This window comes from Sebastes fasciatus, chromosome 18 (assembly GCF_043250625.1).
Source record: "Sebastes fasciatus isolate fSebFas1 chromosome 18, fSebFas1.pri, whole genome shotgun sequence".
Classification (NCBI taxonomy): domain Eukaryota; kingdom Metazoa; phylum Chordata; class Actinopteri; order Perciformes; family Sebastidae; genus Sebastes; species Sebastes fasciatus.
Window position 1 is genome coordinate 4,640,151 of NC_133812.1, and position 21,831 is coordinate 4,661,981.

Consider the following 21,831-nt stretch of genomic DNA (forward strand, 5'->3'; position numbering starts at 1 on the left):
GGTCCACTGTTCCATGACCAGGACGGAATCCGCTCTGCTCCTTCTTGATCTGAGGTTCAACAATTGGCTAGCGCCACCTTTCCAGCACCCTTCCCAGAGAGGCTGAGCAGTGCGATACCTTCATGATTGGAGCACACCCTCCGGTCTCCCTTTTTACAAATGTGAATCACGGCCCCGTTCTGCCATCCCACAGGCACTGTCCCGGACCTCCATGCGAAACTGAAGAGGCGTGTCGGTCAAGACAGCCAAACAATGTGCAAAGCCTTAAGCATCTCAGAGCGAATCTCATCCACACCTGGCACCTTACCGCTGAAGAGCTTCTTAACTACCTCACACACCTCTGCCAGGGATATGGGTGACGCTTCCCCCAAGTCCTCAAACTCTGCCTCCTCCACGGAGGATGTGTTGGTCGGGCTCAGGAGCTCTTCAAAATGCTCTTTCCGCCGCTCGATAATATCCTCAGTCAGGGTCAGCAGTTCTGCTCCCCTGCTGAACACAGTCTGAGCCAAAACCTGCTCTCCCTTCTTGAGTCGTCTAACGGTTTGCCAGAACTTCCATGATGCCAAAAGAAAGTCCTTCTCCGCAGCCTCCCGGAAACCAACATATGGTAGGAATATCACATTGCGTGCTGAGTGGCTGCTAATTGGGAATTCTCCATTCTGCTGTGAAGTAACAACTGCTGCTGCTTTACAACTTTTGTCTTTCTTGTTGAATAATCAGCAGCTGGTCTTCCGCGTGACAGGCGGAGATACTGTCCACTATACTAACGAGGACTGCTTCATCCCTGTTTTTGGCACGTCAACGGGCAGGGGGCGCTGTTCCAGTGTATACGGGAAATATACAGAGATATACAGGGAATGATTGAAGTTGAAGGACAGCGACACATTTTGGTTGTGTTGGCTCTGGTAAATCGCAGATGTGAAATGTGGATGAAACCACGTAAATAGACCACTCAATGTCATGTCACGCTGAATTCGGAGGTGATGCCTTTCAGCATTGACTTGGGGGTTTCTGTACCTCAGTGGCTCAAATCTTTTTCTCTTTTGTGAATGTTGTTTTCATGCTGATAATGGGAGGACTGAAACCAGGCTACAATAAACCCTTTTCAACAAATGACTAGATTCATGATGAAGGACTGTTTCTAATAAAATAGACATTTATGGTTAGCGTGCCTACTGCATTTACTGTCACTCAAATCCATGACACAGCAGCTGTGACTGAATCCGGTTTAGAATTTATCATCTGATATCTCCAAGTCAAAAGCTAACATGACGTCTGGCATTTGAAATGTTTGCGGTGAAGTATGCAGGTGCATTAACGCGCCCAGATGCGTAAAAGGGCCTTTTCATCGGTTTCCGTAGTGTAGCGGTTATCACGTTCGCCTAACACGCGAAAGGTCCCCAGTTCGAAACTGGGCGGAAACACATTCCTTTGTTCATCCTTACTCTTTCACAGTCCAAGTCTGCCGAGTTGTATTCCCAGTACACCGGGTAATAAGTAACACTACTTGAAATCGTGTTTGGCTTCCTTCCTTCAGGGAATATATAGATACACGGGGAATCATTGAAGTTGAAGGACAGTGAGACATTCTGGTTGCGTTTGCTCTGGTCGACCGCGGATGTGAAATTTGGATACAACCGCGTAAATAGACTATTCAATGTCATGCCACGCTGAATTCAGAGTTTACACCTTTCAGCATTGACGTGGGGGTTTCTGTTCAACCATACAAGGATAAAGAGGTGGTCCACTGTTCCATGACCAGGACGGAATCCGCTCTGCTCCTTCTTGATCTGAGGTTCAACAATTGGCTAGCGCCACCTTTCCAGCACCCTTCCCAGAGAGGCTGAGCAGTGCGATACCTTCATGATTGGAGCACACCCTCCGGTCTCCCTTTTTACAAATGTGAATCACGGCCCCGTTCTGCCATCCCACAGGCACTGTCCCGGACCTCCATGCGAAACTGAAGAGGCGTGTCGGTCAAGACAGCCAAACAATGTGCAAAGCCTTAAGCATCTCAGAGCGAATCTCATCCACACCTGGCACCTTACCGCTGAAGAGCTTCTTAACTACCTCACACACCTCTGCCAGGGATATGGGTGACGCTTCCCCCAAGTCCTCAAACTCTGCCTCCTCCACGGAGGATGTGTTGGTCGGGCTCAGGAGCTCTTCAAAATGCTCTTTCCGCCGCTCGATAATATCCTCAGTCAGGGTCAGCAGTTCTGCTCCCCTGCTGAACACAGTCTGAGCCAAAACCTGCTCTCCCTTCTTGAGTCGTCTAACGGTTTGCCAGAACTTCCATGATGCCAAAAGAAAGTCCTTCTCCGCAGCCTCCCGGAAACCAACATATGGTAGGAATATCACATTGCGTGCTGAGTGGCTGCTAATTGGGAATTCTCCATTCTGCTGTGAAGTAACAACTGCTGCTGCTTTACAACTTTTGTCTTTCTTGTTGAATAATCAGCAGCTGGTCTTCCGCGTGACAGGCGGAGATACTGTCCACTATACTAACGAGGACTGCTTCATCCCTGTTTTTGGCACGTCAACGGGCAGGGGGCGCTGTTCCAGTGTATACGGGAAATATACAGAGATATACAGGGAATGATTGAAGTTGAAGGACAGCGACACATTTTGGTTGTGTTGGCTCTGGTAAATCGCAGATGTGAAATGTGGATGAAACCACGTAAATAGACCACTCAATGTCATGTCACGCTGAATTCGGAGGTGATGCCTTTCAGCATTGACTTGGGGGTTTCTGTACCTCAGTGGCTCAAATCTTTTTCTCTTTTGTGAATGTTGTTTTCATGCTGATAATGGGAGGACTGAAACCAGGCTACAATAAACCCTTTTCAACAAATGACTAGATTCATGATGAAGGACTGTTTCTAATAAAATAGACATTTATGGTTAGCGTGCCTACTGCATTTACTGTCACTCAAATCCATGACACAGCAGCTGTGACTGAATCCGGTTTAGAATTTATCATCTGATATCTCCAAGTCAAAAGCTAACATGACGTCTGGCATTTGAAATGTTTGCGGTGAAGTATGCAGGTGCATTAACGCGCCCAGATGCGTAAAAGGGCCTTTTCATCGGTTTCCGTAGTGTAGCGGTTATCACGTTCGCCTCACACGCGAAAGGTCCCCAGTTCGAAACTGGGCGGAAACACATTCCTTTGTTCATCCTTACTCTTTCACAGTCCAAGTCTGCCGAGTTGTATTCCCAGTACACCGGGTAATAAGTAACACTACTTGAAATCGTGTTTGGCTTCCTTCCTTCAGGGAATATATAGATACACGGGGAATCATTGAAGTTGAAGGACAGTGAGACATTCTGGTTGCGTTTGCTCTGGTCGACCGCGGATGTGAAATTTGGATACAACCGCGTAAATAGACTATTCAATGTCATGCCACGCTGAATTCAGAGTTTACACCTTTCAGCATTGACGTGGGGGTTTCTGTTCAACCATACAAGGATAAAGAGGTGGTCCACTGTTCCATGACCAGGACGGAATCCGCTCTGCTCCTTCTTGATCTGAGGTTCAACAATTGGCTAGCGCCACCTTTCCAGCACCCTTCCCAGAGAGGCTGAGCAGTGCGATACCTTCATGATTGGAGCACACCCTCCGGTCTCCCTTTTTACAAATGTGAATCACGGCCCCGTTCTGCCATCCCACAGGCACTGTCCCGGACCTCCATGCGAAACTGAAGAGGCGTGTCGGTCAAGACAGCCAAACAATGTGCAAAGCCTTAAGCATCTCAGAGCGAATCTCATCCACACCTGGCACCTTACCGCTGAAGAGCTTCTTAACTACCTCACACACCTCTGCCAGGGATATGGGTGACGCTTCCCCCAAGTCCTCAAACTCTGCCTCCTCCACGGAGGATGTGTTGGTCGGGCTCAGGAGCTCTTCAAAATGCTCTTTCCGCCGCTCGATAATATCCTCAGTCAGGGTCAGCAGTTCTGCTCCCCTGCTGAACACAGTCTGAGCCAAAACCTGCTCTCCCTTCTTGAGTCGTCTAACGGTTTGCCAGAACTTCCATGATGCCAAAAGAAAGTCCTTCTCCGCAGCCTCCCGGAAACCAACATATGGTAGGAATATCACATTGCGTGCTGAGTGGCTGCTAATTGGGAATTCTCCATTCTGCTGTGAAGTAACAACTGCTGCTGCTTTACAACTTTTGTCTTTCTTGTTGAATAATCAGCAGCTGGTCTTCCGCGTGACAGGCGGAGATACTGTCCACTATACTAACGAGGACTGCTTCATCCCTGTTTTTGGCACGTCAACGGGCAGGGGGCGCTGTTCCAGTGTATACGGGAAATATACAGAGATATACAGGGAATGATTGAAGTTGAAGGACAGCGACACATTTTGGTTGTGTTGGCTCTGGTAAATCGCAGATGTGAAATGTGGATGAAACCACGTAAATAGACCACTCAATGTCATGTCACGCTGAATTCGGAGGTGATGCCTTTCAGCATTGACTTGGGGGTTTCTGTACCTCAGTGGCTCAAATCTTTTTCTCTTTTGTGAATGTTGTTTTCATGCTGATAATGGGAGGACTGAAACCAGGCTACAATAAACCCTTTTCAACAAATGACTAGATTCATGATGAAGGACTGTTTCTAATAAAATAGACATTTATGGTTAGCGTGCCTACTGCATTTACTGTCACTCAAATCCATGACACAGCAGCTGTGACTGAATCCGGTTTAGAATTTATCATCTGATATCTCCAAGTCAAAAGCTAACATGACGTCTGGCATTTGAAATGTTTGCGGTGAAGTATGCAGGTGCATTAACGCGCCCAGATGCGTAAAAGGGCCTTTTCATCGGTTTCCGTAGTGTAGCGGTTATCACGTTCGCCTCACACGCGAAAGGTCCCCAGTTCGAAACTGGGCGGAAACACATTCCTTTGTTCATCCTTACTCTTTCACAGTCCAAGTCTGCCGAGTTGTATTCCCAGTACACCGGGTAATAAGTAACACTACTTGAAATCGTGTTTGGCTTCCTTCCTTCAGGGAATATATAGATACACGGGGAATCATTGAAGTTGAAGGACAGTGAGACATTCTGGTTGCGTTTGCTCTGGTCGACCGCGGATGTGAAATTTGGATACAACCGCGTAAATAGACTATTCAATGTCATGCCACGCTGAATTCAGAGTTTACACCTTTCAGCATTGACGTGGGGGTTTCTGTTCAACCATACAAGGATAAAGAGGTGGTCCACTGTTCCATGACCAGGACGGAATCCGCTCTGCTCCTTCTTGATCTGAGGTTCAACAATTGGCTAGCGCCACCTTTCCAGCACCCTTCCCAGAGAGGCTGAGCAGTGCGATACCTTCATGATTGGAGCACACCCTCCGGTCTCCCTTTTTACAAATGTGAATCACGGCCCCGTTCTGCCATCCCACAGGCACTGTCCCGGACCTCCATGCGAAACTGAAGAGGCGTGTCGGTCAAGACAGCCAAACAATGTGCAAAGCCTTAAGCATCTCAGAGCGAATCTCATCCACACCTGGCACCTTACCGCTGAAGAGCTTCTTAACTACCTCACACACCTCTGCCAGGGATATGGGTGACGCTTCCCCCAAGTCCTCAAACTCTGCCTCCTCCACGGAGGATGTGTTGGTCGGGCTCAGGAGCTCTTCAAAATGCTCTTTCCGCCGCTCGATAATATCCTCAGTCAGGGTCAGCAGTTCTGCTCCCCTGCTGAACACAGTCTGAGCCAAAACCTGCTCTCCCTTCTTGAGTCGTCTAACGGTTTGCCAGAACTTCCATGATGCCAAAAGAAAGTCCTTCTCCGCAGCCTCCCGGAAACCAACATATGGTAGGAATATCACATTGCGTGCTGAGTGGCTGCTAATTGGGAATTCTCCATTCTGCTGTGAAGTAACAACTGCTGCTGCTTTACAACTTTTGTCTTTCTTGTTGAATAATCAGCAGCTGGTCTTCCGCGTGACAGGCGGAGATACTGTCCACTATACTAACGAGGACTGCTTCATCCCTGTTTTTGGCACGTCAACGGGCAGGGGGCGCTGTTCCAGTGTATACGGGAAATATACAGAGATATACAGGGAATGATTGAAGTTGAAGGACAGCGACACATTTTGGTTGTGTTGGCTCTGGTAAATCGCAGATGTGAAATGTGGATGAAACCACGTAAATAGACCACTCAATGTCATGTCACGCTGAATTCGGAGGTGATGCCTTTCAGCATTGACTTGGGGGTTTCTGTACCTCAGTGGCTCAAATCTTTTTCTCTTTTGTGAATGTTGTTTTCATGCTGATAATGGGAGGACTGAAACCAGGCTACAATAAACCCTTTTCAACAAATGACTAGATTCATGATGAAGGACTGTTTCTAATAAAATAGACATTTATGGTTAGCGTGCCTACTGCATTTACTGTCACTCAAATCCATGACACAGCAGCTGTGACTGAATCCGGTTTAGAATTTATCATCTGATATCTCCAAGTCAAAAGCTAACATGACGTCTGGCATTTGAAATGTTTGCGGTGAAGTATGCAGGTGCATTAACGCGCCCAGATGCGTAAAAGGGCCTTTTCATCGGTTTCCGTAGTGTAGCGGTTATCACGTTCGCCTCACACGCGAAAGGTCCCCAGTTCGAAACTGGGCGGAAACACATTCCTTTGTTCATCCTTACTCTTTCACAGTCCAAGTCTGCCGAGTTGTATTCCCAGTACACCGGGTAATAAGTAACACTACTTGAAATCGTGTTTGGCTTCCTTCCTTCAGGGAATATATAGATACACGGGGAATCATTGAAGTTGAAGGACAGTGAGACATTCTGGTTGCGTTTGCTCTGGTCGACCGCGGATGTGAAATTTGGATACAACCGCGTAAATAGACTATTCAATGTCATGCCACGCTGAATTCAGAGTTTACACCTTTCAGCATTGACGTGGGGGTTTCTGTTCAACCATACAAGGATAAAGAGGTGGTCCACTGTTCCATGACCAGGACGGAATCCGCTCTGCTCCTTCTTGATCTGAGGCTAGCGCCACCTTTCCAGCACCCTTCCCAGAGAGGCTGAGCAGTGCGATACCTTCATGATTGGAGCACACCCTCCGGTCTCCCTTTTTACAAATGTGAATCACGGCCCCGTTCTGCCATCCCACAGGCACTGTCCCGGACCTCCATGCGAAACTGAAGAGGCGTGTCGGTCAAGACAGCCAAACAATGTGCAAAGCCTTAAGCATCTCAGAGCGAATCTCATCCACACCTGGCACCTTACCGCTGAAGAGCTTCTTAACTACCTCACACACCTCTGCCAGGGATATGGGTGACGCTTCCCCCAAGTCCTCAAACTCTGCCTCCTCCACGGAGGATGTGTTGGTCGGGCTCAGGAGCTCTTCAAAATGCTCTTTCCGCCGCTCGATAATATCCTCAGTCAGGGTCAGCAGTTCTGCTCCCCTGCTGAACACAGTCTGAGCCAAAACCTGCTCTCCCTTCTTGAGTCGTCTAACGGTTTGCCAGAACTTCCATGATGCCAAAAGAAAGTCCTTCTCCGCAGCCTCCCGGAAACCAACATATGGTAGGAATATCACATTGCGTGCTGAGTGGCTGCTAATTGGGAATTCTCCATTCTGCTGTGAAGTAACAACTGCTGCTGCTTTACAACTTTTGTCTTTCTTGTTGAATAATCAGCAGCTGGTCTTCCGCGTGACAGGCGGAGATACTGTCCACTATACTAACGAGGACTGCTTCATCCCTGTTTTTGGCACGTCAACGGGCAGGGGGCGCTGTTCCAGTGTATACGGGAAATATACAGAGATATACAGGGAATGATTGAAGTTGAAGGACAGCGACACATTTTGGTTGTGTTGGCTCTGGTAAATCGCAGATGTGAAATGTGGATGAAACCACGTAAATAGACCACTCAATGTCATGTCACGCTGAATTCGGAGGTGATGCCTTTCAGCATTGACTTGGGGGTTTCTGTACCTCAGTGGCTCAAATCTTTTTCTCTTTTGTGAATGTTGTTTTCATGCTGATAATGGGAGGACTGAAACCAGGCTACAATAAACCCTTTTCAACAAATGACTAGATTCATGATGAAGGACTGTTTCTAATAAAATAGACATTTATGGTTAGCGTGCCTACTGCATTTACTGTCACTCAAATCCATGACACAGCAGCTGTGACTGAATCCGGTTTAGAATTTATCATCTGATATCTCCAAGTCAAAAGCTAACATGACGTCTGGCATTTGAAATGTTTGCGGTGAAGTATGCAGGTGCATTAACGCGCCCAGATGCGTAAAAGGGCCTTATCATCGGTTTCCGTAGTGTAGCGGTTATCACGTTCGCCTCACACGCGAAAGGTCCCCAGTTCGAAACTGGGCGGAAACACATTCCTTTGTTCATCCTTACTCTTTCACAGTCCAAGTCTGCCGAGTTGTATTCCCAGTACACCGGGTAATAAGTAACACTACTTGAAATCGTGTTTGGCTTCCTTCCTTCAGGGAATATATAGATACACGGGGAATCATTGAAGTTGAAGGACAGTGAGACATTCTGGTTGCGTTTGCTCTGGTCGACCGCGGATGTGAAATTTGGATACAACCGCGTAAATAGACTATTCAATGTCATGCCACGCTGAATTCAGAGTTTACACCTTTCAGCATTGACGTGGGGGTTTCTGTTCAACCATACAAGGATAAAGAGGTGGTCCACTGTTCCATGACCAGGACGGAATCCGCTCTGCTCCTTCTTGATCTGAGGTTCAACAATTGGCTAGCGCCACCTTTCCAGCACCCTTCCCAGAGAGGCTGAGCAGTGCGATACCTTCATGATTGGAGCACACCCTCCGGTCTCCCTTTTTACAAATGTGAATCACGGCCCCGTTCTGCCATCCCACAGGCACTGTCCCGGACCTCCATGCGAAACTGAAGAGGCGTGTCGGTCAAGACAGCCAAACAATGTGCAAAGCCTTAAGCATCTCAGAGCGAATCTCATCCACACCTGGCACCTTACCGCTGAAGAGCTTCTTAACTACCTCACACACCTCTGCCAGGGATATGGGTGACGCTTCCCCCAAGTCCTCAAACTCTGCCTCCTCCACGGAGGATGTGTTGGTCGGGCTCAGGAGCTCTTCAAAATGCTCTTTCCGCCGCTCGATAATATCCTCAGTCAGGGTCAGCAGTTCTGCTCCCCTGCTGAACACAGTCTGAGCCAAAACCTGCTCTCCCTTCTTGAGTCGTCTAACGGTTTGCCAGAACTTCCATGATGCCAAAAGAAAGTCCTTCTCCGCAGCCTCCCGGAAACCAACATATGGTAGGAATATCACATTGCGTGCTGAGTGGCTGCTAATTGGGAATTCTCCATTCTGCTGTGAAGTAACAACTGCTGCTGCTTTACAACTTTTGTCTTTCTTGTTGAATAATCAGCAGCTGGTCTTCCGCGTGACAGGCGGAGATACTGTCCACTATACTAACGAGGACTGCTTCATCCCTGTTTTTGGCACGTCAACGGGCAGGGGGCGCTGTTCCAGTGTATACGGGAAATATACAGAGATATACAGGGAATGATTGAAGTTGAAGGACAGCGACACATTTTGGTTGTGTTGGCTCTGGTAAATCGCAGATGTGAAATGTGGATGAAACCACGTAAATAGACCACTCAATGTCATGTCACGCTGAATTCGGAGGTGATGCCTTTCAGCATTGACTTGGGGGTTTCTGTACCTCAGTGGCTCAAATCTTTTTCTCTTTTGTGAATGTTGTTTTCATGCTGATAATGGGAGGACTGAAACCAGGCTACAATAAACCCTTTTCAACAAATGACTAGATTCATGATGAAGGACTGTTTCTAATAAAATAGACATTTATGGTTAGCGTGCCTACTGCATTTACTGTCACTCAAATCCATGACACAGCAGCTGTGACTGAATCCGGTTTAGAATTTATCATCTGATATCTCCAAGTCAAAAGCTAACATGACGTCTGGCATTTGAAATGTTTGCGGTGAAGTATGCAGGTGCATTAACGCGCCCAGATGCGTAAAAGGGCCTTATCATCGGTTTCCGTAGTGTAGCGGTTATCACGTTCGCCTCACACGCGAAAGGTCCCCAGTTCGAAACTGGGCGGAAACACATTCCTTTGTTCATCCTTACTCTTTCACAGTCCAAGTCTGCCGAGTTGTATTCCCAGTACACCGGGTAATAAGTAACACTACTTGAAATCGTGTTTGGCTTCCTTCCTTCAGGGAATATATAGATACACGGGGAATCATTGAAGTTGAAGGACAGTGAGACATTCTGGTTGCGTTTGCTCTGGTCGACCGCGGATGTGAAATTTGGATACAACCGCGTAAATAGACTATTCAATGTCATGCCACGCTGAATTCAGAGTTTACACCTTTCAGCATTGACGTGGGGGTTTCTGTTCAACCATACAAGGATAAAGAGGTGGTCCACTGTTCCATGACCAGGACGGAATCCGCTCTGCTCCTTCTTGATCTGAGGCTAGCGCCACCTTTCCAGCACCCTTCCCAGAGAGGCTGAGCAGTGCGATACCTTCATGATTGGAGCACACCCTCCGGTCTCCCTTTTTACAAATGTGAATCACGGCCCCGTTCTGCCATCCCACAGGCACTGTCCCGGACCTCCATGCGAAACTGAAGAGGCGTGTCGGTCAAGACAGCCAAACAATGTGCAAAGCCTTAAGCATCTCAGAGCGAATCTCATCCACACCTGGCACCTTACCGCTGAAGAGCTTCTTAACTACCTCACACACCTCTGCCAGGGATATGGGTGACGCTTCCCCCAAGTCCTCAAACTCTGCCTCCTCCACGGAGGATGTGTTGGTCGGGCTCAGGAGCTCTTCAAAATGCTCTTTCCGCCGCTCGATAATATCCTCAGTCAGGGTCAGCAGTTCTGCTCCCCTGCTGAACACAGTCTGAGCCAAAACCTGCTCTCCCTTCTTGAGTCGTCTAACGGTTTGCCAGAACTTCCATGATGCCAAAAGAAAGTCCTTCTCCGCAGCCTCCCGGAAACCAACATATGGTAGGAATATCACATTGCGTGCTGAGTGGCTGCTAATTGGGAATTCTCCATTCTGCTGTGAAGTAACAACTGCTGCTGCTTTACAACTTTTGTCTTTCTTGTTGAATAATCAGCAGCTGGTCTTCCGCGTGACAGGCGGAGATACTGTCCACTATACTAACGAGGACTGCTTCATCCCTGTTTTTGGCACGTCAACGGGCAGGGGGCGCTGTTCCAGTGTATACGGGAAATATACAGAGATATACAGGGAATGATTGAAGTTGAAGGACAGCGACACATTTTGGTTGTGTTGGCTCTGGTAAATCGCAGATGTGAAATGTGGATGAAACCACGTAAATAGACCACTCAATGTCATGTCACGCTGAATTCGGAGGTGATGCCTTTCAGCATTGACTTGGGGGTTTCTGTACCTCAGTGGCTCAAATCTTTTTCTCTTTTGTGAATGTTGTTTTCATGCTGATAATGGGAGGACTGAAACCAGGCTACAATAAACCCTTTTCAACAAATGACTAGATTCATGATGAAGGACTGTTTCTAATAAAATAGACATTTATGGTTAGCGTGCCTACTGCATTTACTGTCACTCAAATCCATGACACAGCAGCTGTGACTGAATCCGGTTTAGAATTTATCATCTGATATCTCCAAGTCAAAAGCTAACATGACGTCTGGCATTTGAAATGTTTGCGGTGAAGTATGCAGGTGCATTAACGCGCCCAGATGCGTAAAAGGGCCTTATCATCGGTTTCCGTAGTGTAGCGGTTATCACGTTCGCCTCACACGCGAAAGGTCCCCAGTTCGAAACTGGGCGGAAACACATTCCTTTGTTCATCCTTACTCTTTCACAGTCCAAGTCTGCCGAGTTGTATTCCCAGTACACCGGGTAATAAGTAACACTACTTGAAATCGTGTTTGGCTTCCTTCCTTCAGGGAATATATAGATACACGGGGAATCATTGAAGTTGAAGGACAGTGAGACATTCTGGTTGCGTTTGCTCTGGTCGACCGCGGATGTGAAATTTGGATACAACCGCGTAAATAGACTATTCAATGTCATGCCACGCTGAATTCAGAGTTTACACCTTTCAGCATTGACGTGGGGGTTTCTGTTCAACCATACAAGGATAAAGAGGTGGTCCACTGTTCCATGACCAGGACGGAATCCGCTCTGCTCCTTCTTGATCTGAGGTTCAACAATTGGCTAGCGCCACCTTTCCAGCACCCTTCCCAGAGAGGCTGAGCAGTGCGATACCTTCATGATTGGAGCACACCCTCCGGTCTCCCTTTTTACAAATGTGAATCACGGCCCCGTTCTGCCATCCCACAGGCACTGTCCCGGACCTCCATGCGAAACTGAAGAGGCGTGTCGGTCAAGACAGCCAAACAATGTGCAAAGCCTTAAGCATCTCAGAGCGAATCTCATCCACACCTGGCACCTTACCGCTGAAGAGCTTCTTAACTACCTCACACACCTCTGCCAGGGATATGGGTGACGCTTCCCCCAAGTCCTCAAACTCTGCCTCCTCCACGGAGGATGTGTTGGTCGGGCTCAGGAGCTCTTCAAAATGCTCTTTCCGCCGCTCGATAATATCCTCAGTCAGGGTCAGCAGTTCTGCTCCCCTGCTGAACACAGTCTCAGCCAAAACCTGCTCTCCCTTCTTGAGTCGTCTAACGGTTTGCCAGAACTTCCATGATGCCAAAAGAAAGTCCTTCTCCGCAGCCTCCCGGAAACCAACATATGGTAGGAATATCACATTGCGTGCTGAGTGGCTGCTAATTGGGAATTCTCCATTCTGCTGTGAAGTAACAACTGCTGCTGCTTTACAACTTTTGTCTTTCTTGTTGAATAATCAGCAGCTGGTCTTCCGCGTGACAGGCGGAGATACTGTCCACTATACTAACGAGGACTGCTTCATCCCTGTTTTTGGCACGTCAACGGGCAGGGGGCGCTGTTCCAGTGTATACGGGAAATATACAGAGATATACAGGGAATGATTGAAGTTGAAGGACAGCGACACATTTTGGTTGTGTTGGCTCTGGTAAATCGCAGATGTGAAATGTGGATGAAACCACGTAAATAGACCACTCAATGTCATGTCACGCTGAATTCGGAGGTGATGCCTTTCAGCATTGACTTGGGGGTTTCTGTACCTCAGTGGCTCAAATCTTTTTCTTTTTTGTGAATGTTGTTTTCATGCTGATAATGGGAGGACTGAAACCAGGCTACAATAAACCCTTTTCAACAAATGACTAGATTCATGATGAAGGACTGTTTCTAATAAAATAGACATTTATGGTTAGCGTGCCTACTGCATTTACTGTCACTCAAATCCATGACACAGCAGCTGTGACTGAATCCGGTTTAGAATTTATCATCTGATATCTCCAAGTCAAAAGCTAACATGACGTCTGGCATTTGAAATGTTTGCGGTGAAGTATGCAGGTGCATTAACGCGCCCAGATGCGTAAAAGGGCCTTTTCATCGGTTTCCGTAGTGTAGCGGTTATCACGTTCGCCTAACACGCGAAAGGTCCCCAGTTCGAAACTGGGCAGAAACACATTCCTTTGTTCATCCTTACTCTTTCACTGTCCAAGTCTGCCGAGTTGTATTCCCAGTACACCGGGTAATAAGTAACACTACTTGAAATCGTGTTTGGCTTCCTTCCTTCAGGGAATATATAGATACACGGGGAATCATTGAAGTTGAAGGACAGTGAGACATTCTGGTTGCGTTTGCTCTGGTCGACCGCGGATGTGAAATTTGGATACAACCGCGTAAATAGACTATTCAATGTCATGCCACGCTGAATTCAGAGTTTACACCTTTCAGCATTGACGTGGGGGTTTCTGTTCAACCATACAAGGATAAAGAGGTGGTCCACTGTTCCATGACCAGGACGGAATCCGCTCTGCTCCTTCTTGATCTGAGGCTAGCGCCACCTTTCCAGCACCCTTCCCAGAGAGGCTGAGCAGTGCGATACCTTCATGATTGGAGCACACCCTCCGGTCTCCCTTTTTACAAATGTGAATCACGGCCCCGTTCTGCCATCCCACAGGCACTGTCCCGGACCTCCATGCGAAACTGAAGAGGCGTGTCGGTCAAGACAGCCAAACAATGTGCAAAGCCTTAAGCATCTCAGAGCGAATCTCATCCACACCTGGCACCTTACCGCTGAAGAGCTTCTTAACTACCTCACACACCTCTGCCAGGGATATGGGTGACGCTTCCCCCAAGTCCTCAAACTCTGCCTCCTCCACGGAGGATGTGTTGGTCGGGCTCAGGAGCTCTTCAAAATGCTCTTTCCGCCGCTCGATAATATCCTCAGTTAGGGTCAGCAGTTCTGCTCCCCTGCTGAACACAGTCTCAGCCAAAACCTGCTCTCCCTTCTTGAGTCGTCTAACGGTTTGCCAGAACTTCCATGATGCCAAAAGAAAGTCCTTCTCCGCAGCCTCCCGGAAACCAACATATGGTAGGAATATCACATTGCGTGCTGAGTGGCTGCTAATTGGGAATTCTCCATTCTGCTGTGAAGTAACAACTGCTGCTGCTTTACAACTTTTGTCTTTCTTGTTGAATAATCAGCAGCTGGTCTTCCGCGTGACAGGCGGAGATACTGTCCACTATACTAACGAGGACTGCTTCATCCCTGTTTTTGGCACGTCAACGGGCAGGGGGCGCTGTTCCAGTGTATACGGGAAATATACAGAGATATACAGGGAATGATTGAAGTTGAAGGACAGCGACACATTTTGGTTGTGTTGGCTCTGGTAAATCGCAGATGTGAAATGTGGATGAAACCACGTAAATAGACCACTCAATGTCATGTCACGCTGAATTCGGAGGTGATGCCTTTCAGCATTGACTTGGGGGTTTCTGTACCTCAGTGGCTCAAATCTTTTTCTTTTTTGTGAATGTTGTTTTCATGCTGATAATGGGAGGACTGAAACCAGGCTACAATAAACCCTTTTCAACAAATGACTAGATTCATGATGAAGGACTGTTTCTAATAAAATAGACATTTATGGTTAGCGTGCCTACTGCATTTACTGTCACTCAAATCCATGACACAGCAGCTGTGACTGAATCCGGTTTAGAATTTATCATCTGATATCTCCAAGTCAAAAGCTAACATGACGTCTGGCATTTGAAATGTTTGCGGTGAAGTATGCAGGTGCATTAACGCGCCCAGATGCGTAAAAGGGCCTTTTCATCGGTTTCCGTAGTGTAGCGGTTATCACGTTCGCCTAACACGCGGGGGCAAGTCGCGTATAGGTGGCATACACTGACAGCCAATGAAATTGCAGACTTATTAACGCTGTCCAGGGTGCTGAAAACGCGGCTTTGGTCCAGCAGTTTTCTCCTGAATATTTAAGAATGATTATCTGGAGCATGTTCGAATCCCACTTGGTACAAAGTCTGTGATACATTATCAAAGATAATGAGCTATTTGGGAATCAAGAAATGTGAGTCTTAGTTTGTTATTTACTTCTTCTGATTATCATTAGATTAGACTAGTCTGGTTATATCAAGTTCTTGACTTACTTAAAGCTATTAACCAATTATATTAGAGTTTTCTTCCTATGTGTAATATTTAAATTGCAATTACTTAATTACTTCAATTAGAGACTTTACTGTTCACTATAAATTATTAATTTATTAATGAGACATGTAGACATTAGTGAATTAAATGTATTTATTAACCACAACTGTAACAGTAAATATTCAACAGAGCCCATATTGCAAGGTCACACATATATCACACAAAAATGTAAGGTAAAGTAAATATAATATTGTATATAATAAATGTAATAATTATTTACATGAGCAAAATATACAGTATATACAGTGGAAACCGGTTACAGTGATCACGGTTACATTGATAAACCGCTTATATGGGGCAGTGGTGGCCCTCCCTCATTACCACCACTGAGATGCCCTTGAGCAAGGCCCCCCCCAACCGCTCCAGTGGAGTTGCTCAGTGACCAGCAGATCAGACTGTGGTTGTACTGGGCAGCTTCCAGGTGTGAATGTGTAACTGTGTGAATGTGATCAGGGCGTTCCTGAAAAAGAGAGCATTGCCCTCAGTGAACCTCCCCCTGAATAAAATAAAGGTAAAAACAAATAAATAAAATATGGATCAAAAAGCTTGGGACAGAATCATTCCTATGCAAATGCTGTTTAAGCTGTGGAGGAGGACAGCTGGGGACAGCTGATGGCCTGGGTAATGGCTGACCTGGTCAGGCAAGAAGAAAGACATAGCAAATTATTAAGATTGTGTGTTGACTTGATTTTATCTCTTTGACACGCACACAACCAAATCAAGAACATTCAAATACTTACTTTGAGCTCTTGGCGGTTGCAGCGGCGGTTGAATGGGCTCTGCAGACGTCTCAGGAGAAATCGGAAGTGCCTCTGACACTATATAGAATATTAAACATTTCATTATTATTCACAGTAAGATAAATAAAAAACTCGACTGTGACATTGTGCACCAGTATCTGATTTACATCAATGAGAACAGTTCCGATGGACACTACATATGGATATTTTTAAGATGCAAATACAGTTAAAATAATACACACCTGGGACAGTGACAGTTGTCTCTGTTGGCAAGGGTCCTGGTGTTTCTGGCATCAGGAACATCAGCTCCTGAGGAAGGGGCACAGGTCTCTTTACCATCGGCAGAGCAGGGGCTGCAAGGAGATAAGGACCACAAAAAGTAATCAATTATTGGTTTATAACGGACATAATCAGAGGGAATATGACAGAAAGGTTTAAATGGATAAAAAGAAATATAATGCATTTACCATCTACTTGTGAACCCGTCAGTTCAGTTGGTGTGGACAGTGTAGCAGATGGTACTACAACAGAAAAAATCTTGTCAGTCATTTATATTTTGACAATATAAAAAAAACTGGTGTTAGTAAAGGCATACATTATCCATCTTTTACTTCACCTGCTTATCTCAGCCTTATATAGTTAAACAGACTGTTTGTTACATTAAAGTATAAAGAATTTCATTCATACACATGCAGTTTAGTTCTGTATGGATAAATATTTAGTAGTCAGTCATTACAATTTAGCCTAAGCAGGGGAAGCAACATGGCACACTGCAAACACATGCATACAAGTGTTAGTAACCACAGCAGTCCTATATGTATATATATATATATATATATTCATCATATAAGTCTAAAAACTGGAATAAAGAGTGCTACTTACCCTCGCCATGACTGGAATCAATTCATAGTCACTAGGACAACAAGTTGAACAGCAAAACACAAACATGACCAGAACATGGTCAACATGAGAAGGAACGGTTTATGTCATGCTTCGGTTTGGGATAAGAATTCATGGTCCCAGAGTCTCTGTCGACGACAGGACGTTTTTGTTTGGTTAAGAACCTCTTTCTGTTCCCGAAGCCTGTCGTCTGGCAGTTGATGCTGATGGTGCAGAAACAGCTGTAAAACACAAACAAAAACAATTAAATATAAACTATATAGAATACACAATTAATATTAAACAGGCTGAACTGTAAATTATTTTGAATCTTCAGGCAGTAGAAACAAACCAATATAAGACAACAAATGTTTACTCACAGCTCTGCACGTGTTGCTTAGAAGGACAGATACCCAGCATCGCTCTCTCCAGCTCTTCATCTTCATCCATCACTGTGATGCAAACAGACAAGAATTAGAATGTACTAAAAATATGGCTTTACTGCACTTAGGATAGTATGAATAAAATCACCACTGAAATAATGGAAGACGAAGTTTACTCCCTTTGGTGTACTAAAATACACTGGATACCATGACAGCATATACATTTTTTTGACAAAACAAATGGAAAACAAGACCCACCCATGGCTTCAGCAGGGGCCTGTGAGGCATGTGTCACCAGAGAGGAGCCAGAGGGGGAGGGCAGCTTCTTCTGCAGGTACACTTGTAGTTTGTGCATCTTTGTTCCTGGAGCACAGCTTTTCCTCATAATAAAGGCTGCATAGCCATCATCCCTGCTGTCCCAAATCTCTCTCCAGGTGCTTTTGGCACGAGAGCCAAAACCAACCAGCTGGTCATCCTCTGATGCTGCTGCTGCTGCTGTCACAACTGGCTTTTGTTTCTCATAATTGAGAAGAGACTGGATTTCTTGAAAGCTGAGGGCATAGCTCACAAATGACAGCAGGCTGTCCTTGCTGTGCCTCCCTGCCATGAACACTCCTGCAGTCTCCTCCTTTTGCTGGTTCTTGATTAGGTAGATGGTATACCCAATGTCATTTTCAAGGAGCCAGCGGAAGGACTTCCCTTTATATTTCCCAAACTGCAGGATGTATTCTCCAGCCACCTCAGTTTTATCTGAAGCATCCCCTCCTCTTAAAATGATCACAGTCAGTGCATTTTTCCTGACCAGCTCCTCCTTCACGGGTGCAGACTTGTCCTGTAGAGAGGGGTTGTCTTTAAGGAGTTTGGCTGCATCCGTTGGATCCTGACGGAGATATCCGAGTGGTCCCTTGCGGAATGTGACACTCATTCTCCCAGGGAAAAAAAACGTTTTCTGCATTTTACCTGTAATGAAGAAAAGCATATTGATCTATTAATATGTTATAGACAGGCATTGTTTTCATAACAAATGTTAATAGTGAGGGTCTCAAGGGAGAGCAGGAATTAGGAGGTTCACATCTCAGCTCTAGCCCCTTTACTGTCTACATATTCTCACTGTATTTATCAGGGTTTTGAAGAAAGAAAAAATGATATCAAATACCTTTACTTTAATATTACCTTTACTACTTTGTATAGTACCTTGATTAAGTGCCTGCCTTTGTGTATGTCTTAACGATGAGCTCTGGTTGTTGAGGCAGATCAGCCCCCCCCACCCCCAACCAGTGATTCAGACTCAAGTAACACTGAAGTGTGAAGTGTCTTATCCAGCAACGCCCTGCATTCAATTCACCTTTCCTATCCCAAACAGACATGCATTAGACTATATTTGATATATTCTGCTTTTGACAAGCTCAGACAAACGTGGCCTATTTAGTATTTTGAAAATTGTAATATGGTATAGAAGCATATAATAAGTGTTAAAATTAAGCATGAATAGTACGTTGTACACAACATGACAAAGTATGAAAAACCCTGAGACATTGGTTCTCAATTAATAAACAATATTCTGGTGTTCTCTCATTTTAACAGAGGTGGAAGAAGTACTCTGATCTTGTACTTCATTGATAGTACTGATACCACAGTGTAGAAATACTCTGCTACAAGTAAAAGTCCTGCATTAAAAACCTTAAGTATAAGTACATGCTGTGACAACAGCGTTAAGTGCAAACACGACGACTTTATGATTCATATGAAGCTTGTTCATTTATCATTCTGTCAATGTGTGTATGTAAAGTAACGTTAGTGTGTCCAGAGTAACGTTATATCTAACCTTACTGCTGATGTAAGCTGCTGATACACCGTAGTTAACGCTACATTAGACATTAATGTTAACTAACAACGTGATGCTTTCAACCTAAGGAATGTTAAGTTTCGTTAGCTTGTAATTCATCCCAAAGTACCGCAGCAGCTCGACACAATAAACTGAGGAAACACGGCTAATGACAACTTTATAACACGTCAGACAGCGCCAGGATACATTATAATAACATGTTGGTTCATTGTTAATAATGTTACGTTAGCTTGTAGTTCATCCGAAAGTACCGCGGCGACACAATAAACGGGAGAAACACGGCTAACGTTAACTTTATAGCGTCCACAGAAGCAAGAACACGTCAGACAGCGCCAGGATACATTATAGTAACACGTCGGTAATCGTTATTTATCTAAATATAACTCACCGTTTGGCGTAATGTCCACACAGCGCAGCTCAAGCTCAAGTCGATGCGAAGTGTAGCTCATCCAGACCAACACTGCCAGAGTGGCGAAGGAAACAACAACTCCTCCTCCTCTCCTCGGAAAAAGGGCGCCAAACAAACAATAGCGGCCAAAGATATATTGCATCCGTAGTGGTTCAGCACTACCATAGAGAATGAACGGCAATGTGTTTAGGGCGCTTTAGCTAAAGAATCCCCGGGTGCCGCGCGGAAGACCGGGGTTCGATTCCCCGACGGGGAGTTTAGCATTTTCTACCAGCTGCTGATTATTCAACAAGAAAGACAAAAGTTGTAAAGCAGCAGCAGTTGTTACTTCACAGCAGAATGGAGAATTCCCAATTAGCAGCCATTCAGCACGCAATGTGATATTCCGACCATATGTTGGTTTCCGGGAGGCTACGGAAAAGGACTTTCTTTTGGCATCATGGAAGTTCTGGCAAACCGTTAGACGACTCAAGAAGGGAGAGCAGGTTTTGGCTCAGACTGTGTTCAGCAGTGGAGCAGAACTGCTGACCCTGACTGAAGATATTATCGAGCATTTTGAAGAGCTCCTGAGCCCGACCAACACATCCTCCGTGGAGGAGGCAGAGTTTGAGGACTTGGGGGAAGCGTCACCCATATCCCTGGCAGAGGTGTGTGAGATAGTTAAGAAGCTCTTCAGCGGTAAGGTGCCAGGTGTGGATGAGATTCGCTCTGAGATGCTTAAGGCTTTGCACATTGTTTGGCTATTTTATTAGAAACAGTCCTTCATCATGAATCTAGTCATTTGTTGAAAAGGGTTTATTGTAGCCTGGTTTCAGTCTTCCCATTATCAGCATGAAAACAACATTCACAAAAAAGAAGTCGGGCTCAGACGGCCCGGCTAAAGCTAGCGCACAATCCGCTGATCATGACGGAGAAAGTGAGTTGGAGGAAGGCGAGGAGGAAGATATTCCACTCATGGCTGATGATGGCACACAATAGCTCTGATTATAGTCATTTGAATGAGGACAGTGTGAAAGAGATTGAGATCGCCTGGAGTGTAGCTTTAAATGTACAACAGCACCGCTTGCTTACCAGCACTTTATACTTGAGGAGATGGAGAGAATACGCGACCAAATTAATGAAATGAGTAATGCTAAATTCTGATAGTTAAGGTACACAATCCTTGTTTTTTCTTTTTGTTTTGAATACTTTAAAAATCCCTAGAGCAGGCTAAGAAGCATTAATAGCAGCTAATAATGTGTGTCAATGTGTTTGGTCAGGTGTCTGTGTGTGTGTCTCAGGTGTCTGTGTGTGTCTGTCAGGTGTCTGTCTCCTAGAAATGATTAATATTAAAGAGGAAATGTTGTGCAGTGTTTCATTCACTCAAAGAAGTACTGTATCTGAACATAATCCAGGCAGCTATTACCTCCTTACCACACCAGGTACTATGAAAACAATATGCAAACATGATTTCTAGGAGACAGGGTTGCTGTGAGAGACACAAAAGGTGATGAAATCATATTAAATAGCAAAAGAAATAGCTTAACATATAGTAAAACTATAGGCTGTTAATTCATCTGATATCACGTGGTGAATAGGCAATGTTTCTGAATATAGGGCTGTATTAATATGGAAATTCATCCATCCATCCATTTTCTTTCCCTTATCCGGGGCCGGGTCGCGGGGGCAGCAGGCCAAGCAGGGAATTCCAGACGTCCCTCTCCCCAGCAACGATTTCCAGCTCTTCCTGGGGGACCGTAAGGCGTTCCCAGGCCAGACGAGATATATAAACTCTCTAGCGTGTTCTGGGTCTACCCCGGGGCCTCTTACCAGTTGGACGTGCCCAGAAAACCTCCAAAGGGAGGCGTCCAGGAGGCATCCTGATCAGATGCCCGAACCACCTCAGCTGGCCACTTTCAGCGCGAAGGAGCAATGGCTCTACTCCAAGCTCCCTCCGGATGTCTG

The 21,831-nt window shown here is 45.7% G+C and overlaps 2 protein-coding genes, 1 long non-coding RNA gene and 8 other non-coding genes across 12 annotated transcripts in view; 8 read left to right on the forward strand and 3 right to left on the reverse strand.

The window, feature by feature from the left end:
• Positions 1-21,831, reverse strand: part of LOC141756678 (uncharacterized) — a 254,987-nt gene that overhangs the window by 194,777 nt on the left and 38,379 nt on the right. The window lies entirely within an intron of this gene.
• Positions 1-21,831, reverse strand: part of LOC141756667 (delta(14)-sterol reductase TM7SF2-like) — a 184,247-nt gene that overhangs the window by 159,298 nt on the left and 3,118 nt on the right. The window lies entirely within an intron of this gene.
• On the forward strand, positions 1,352-1,424 carry trnav-aac (transfer RNA valine (anticodon AAC)). Its single transcript has one exon. It is a non-coding gene; the product is annotated as a tRNA-Val (tRNA).
• On the forward strand, positions 3,093-3,165 carry trnav-cac (transfer RNA valine (anticodon CAC)). The gene has a single exon. It is a non-coding gene; the product is annotated as a tRNA-Val (tRNA).
• On the forward strand, positions 4,834-4,906 carry trnav-cac (transfer RNA valine (anticodon CAC)). Its single transcript has one exon. It is a non-coding gene; the product is annotated as a tRNA-Val (tRNA).
• trnav-cac (transfer RNA valine (anticodon CAC)) lies at positions 6,575-6,647 on the forward strand. Its single transcript has one exon. It is a non-coding gene; the product is annotated as a tRNA-Val (tRNA).
• Positions 8,304-8,376, forward strand: trnav-cac (transfer RNA valine (anticodon CAC)). Its single transcript has one exon. It is a non-coding gene; the product is annotated as a tRNA-Val (tRNA).
• Positions 10,045-10,117, forward strand: trnav-cac (transfer RNA valine (anticodon CAC)). The gene has a single exon. It is a non-coding gene; the product is annotated as a tRNA-Val (tRNA).
• On the forward strand, positions 11,774-11,846 carry trnav-cac (transfer RNA valine (anticodon CAC)). Its single transcript has one exon. It is a non-coding gene; the product is annotated as a tRNA-Val (tRNA).
• trnav-aac (transfer RNA valine (anticodon AAC)) lies at positions 13,515-13,587 on the forward strand. The gene has a single exon. It is a non-coding gene; the product is annotated as a tRNA-Val (tRNA).
• On the reverse strand, positions 15,726-19,966 carry LOC141756186 (uncharacterized). Its single transcript, XM_074615738.1, has 8 exons — positions 19,867-19,966; positions 17,891-18,592; positions 17,630-17,701; positions 17,253-17,491; positions 16,838-16,891; positions 16,613-16,723; positions 16,371-16,448; positions 15,726-16,263 (listed from the first exon to the last, which is right to left on the reverse strand). The coding sequence occupies exons 1-4, from the start codon at positions 19,925-19,927 to the stop codon at positions 17,427-17,429; spliced, it is 900 nt and encodes a 299-aa protein (XP_074471839.1). The 5' UTR covers positions 19,928-19,966; the 3' UTR covers positions 15,726-16,263; positions 16,371-16,448; positions 16,613-16,723; positions 16,838-16,891; positions 17,253-17,426.

Coding starts and splice junctions, on each gene's coding strand:
- LOC141756186 (XM_074615738.1), bottom strand. CDS start 19,927: ATGAGCTACACTTCGCATCGACTTGAGCTTGAGCTGCGCTGTGTGGAC. Junction 18,593..19,866: donor TGTGGACATTACGCCAAACG/GTGAGTTATATT, acceptor TCTTCATTACAG/GTAAAATGCAGAAAACGTTT. Junction 17,702..17,890: donor GGCCCCTGCTGAAGCCATGG/GTGGGTCTTGTT, acceptor TTTGCATCACAG/TGATGGATGAAGATGAAGAG.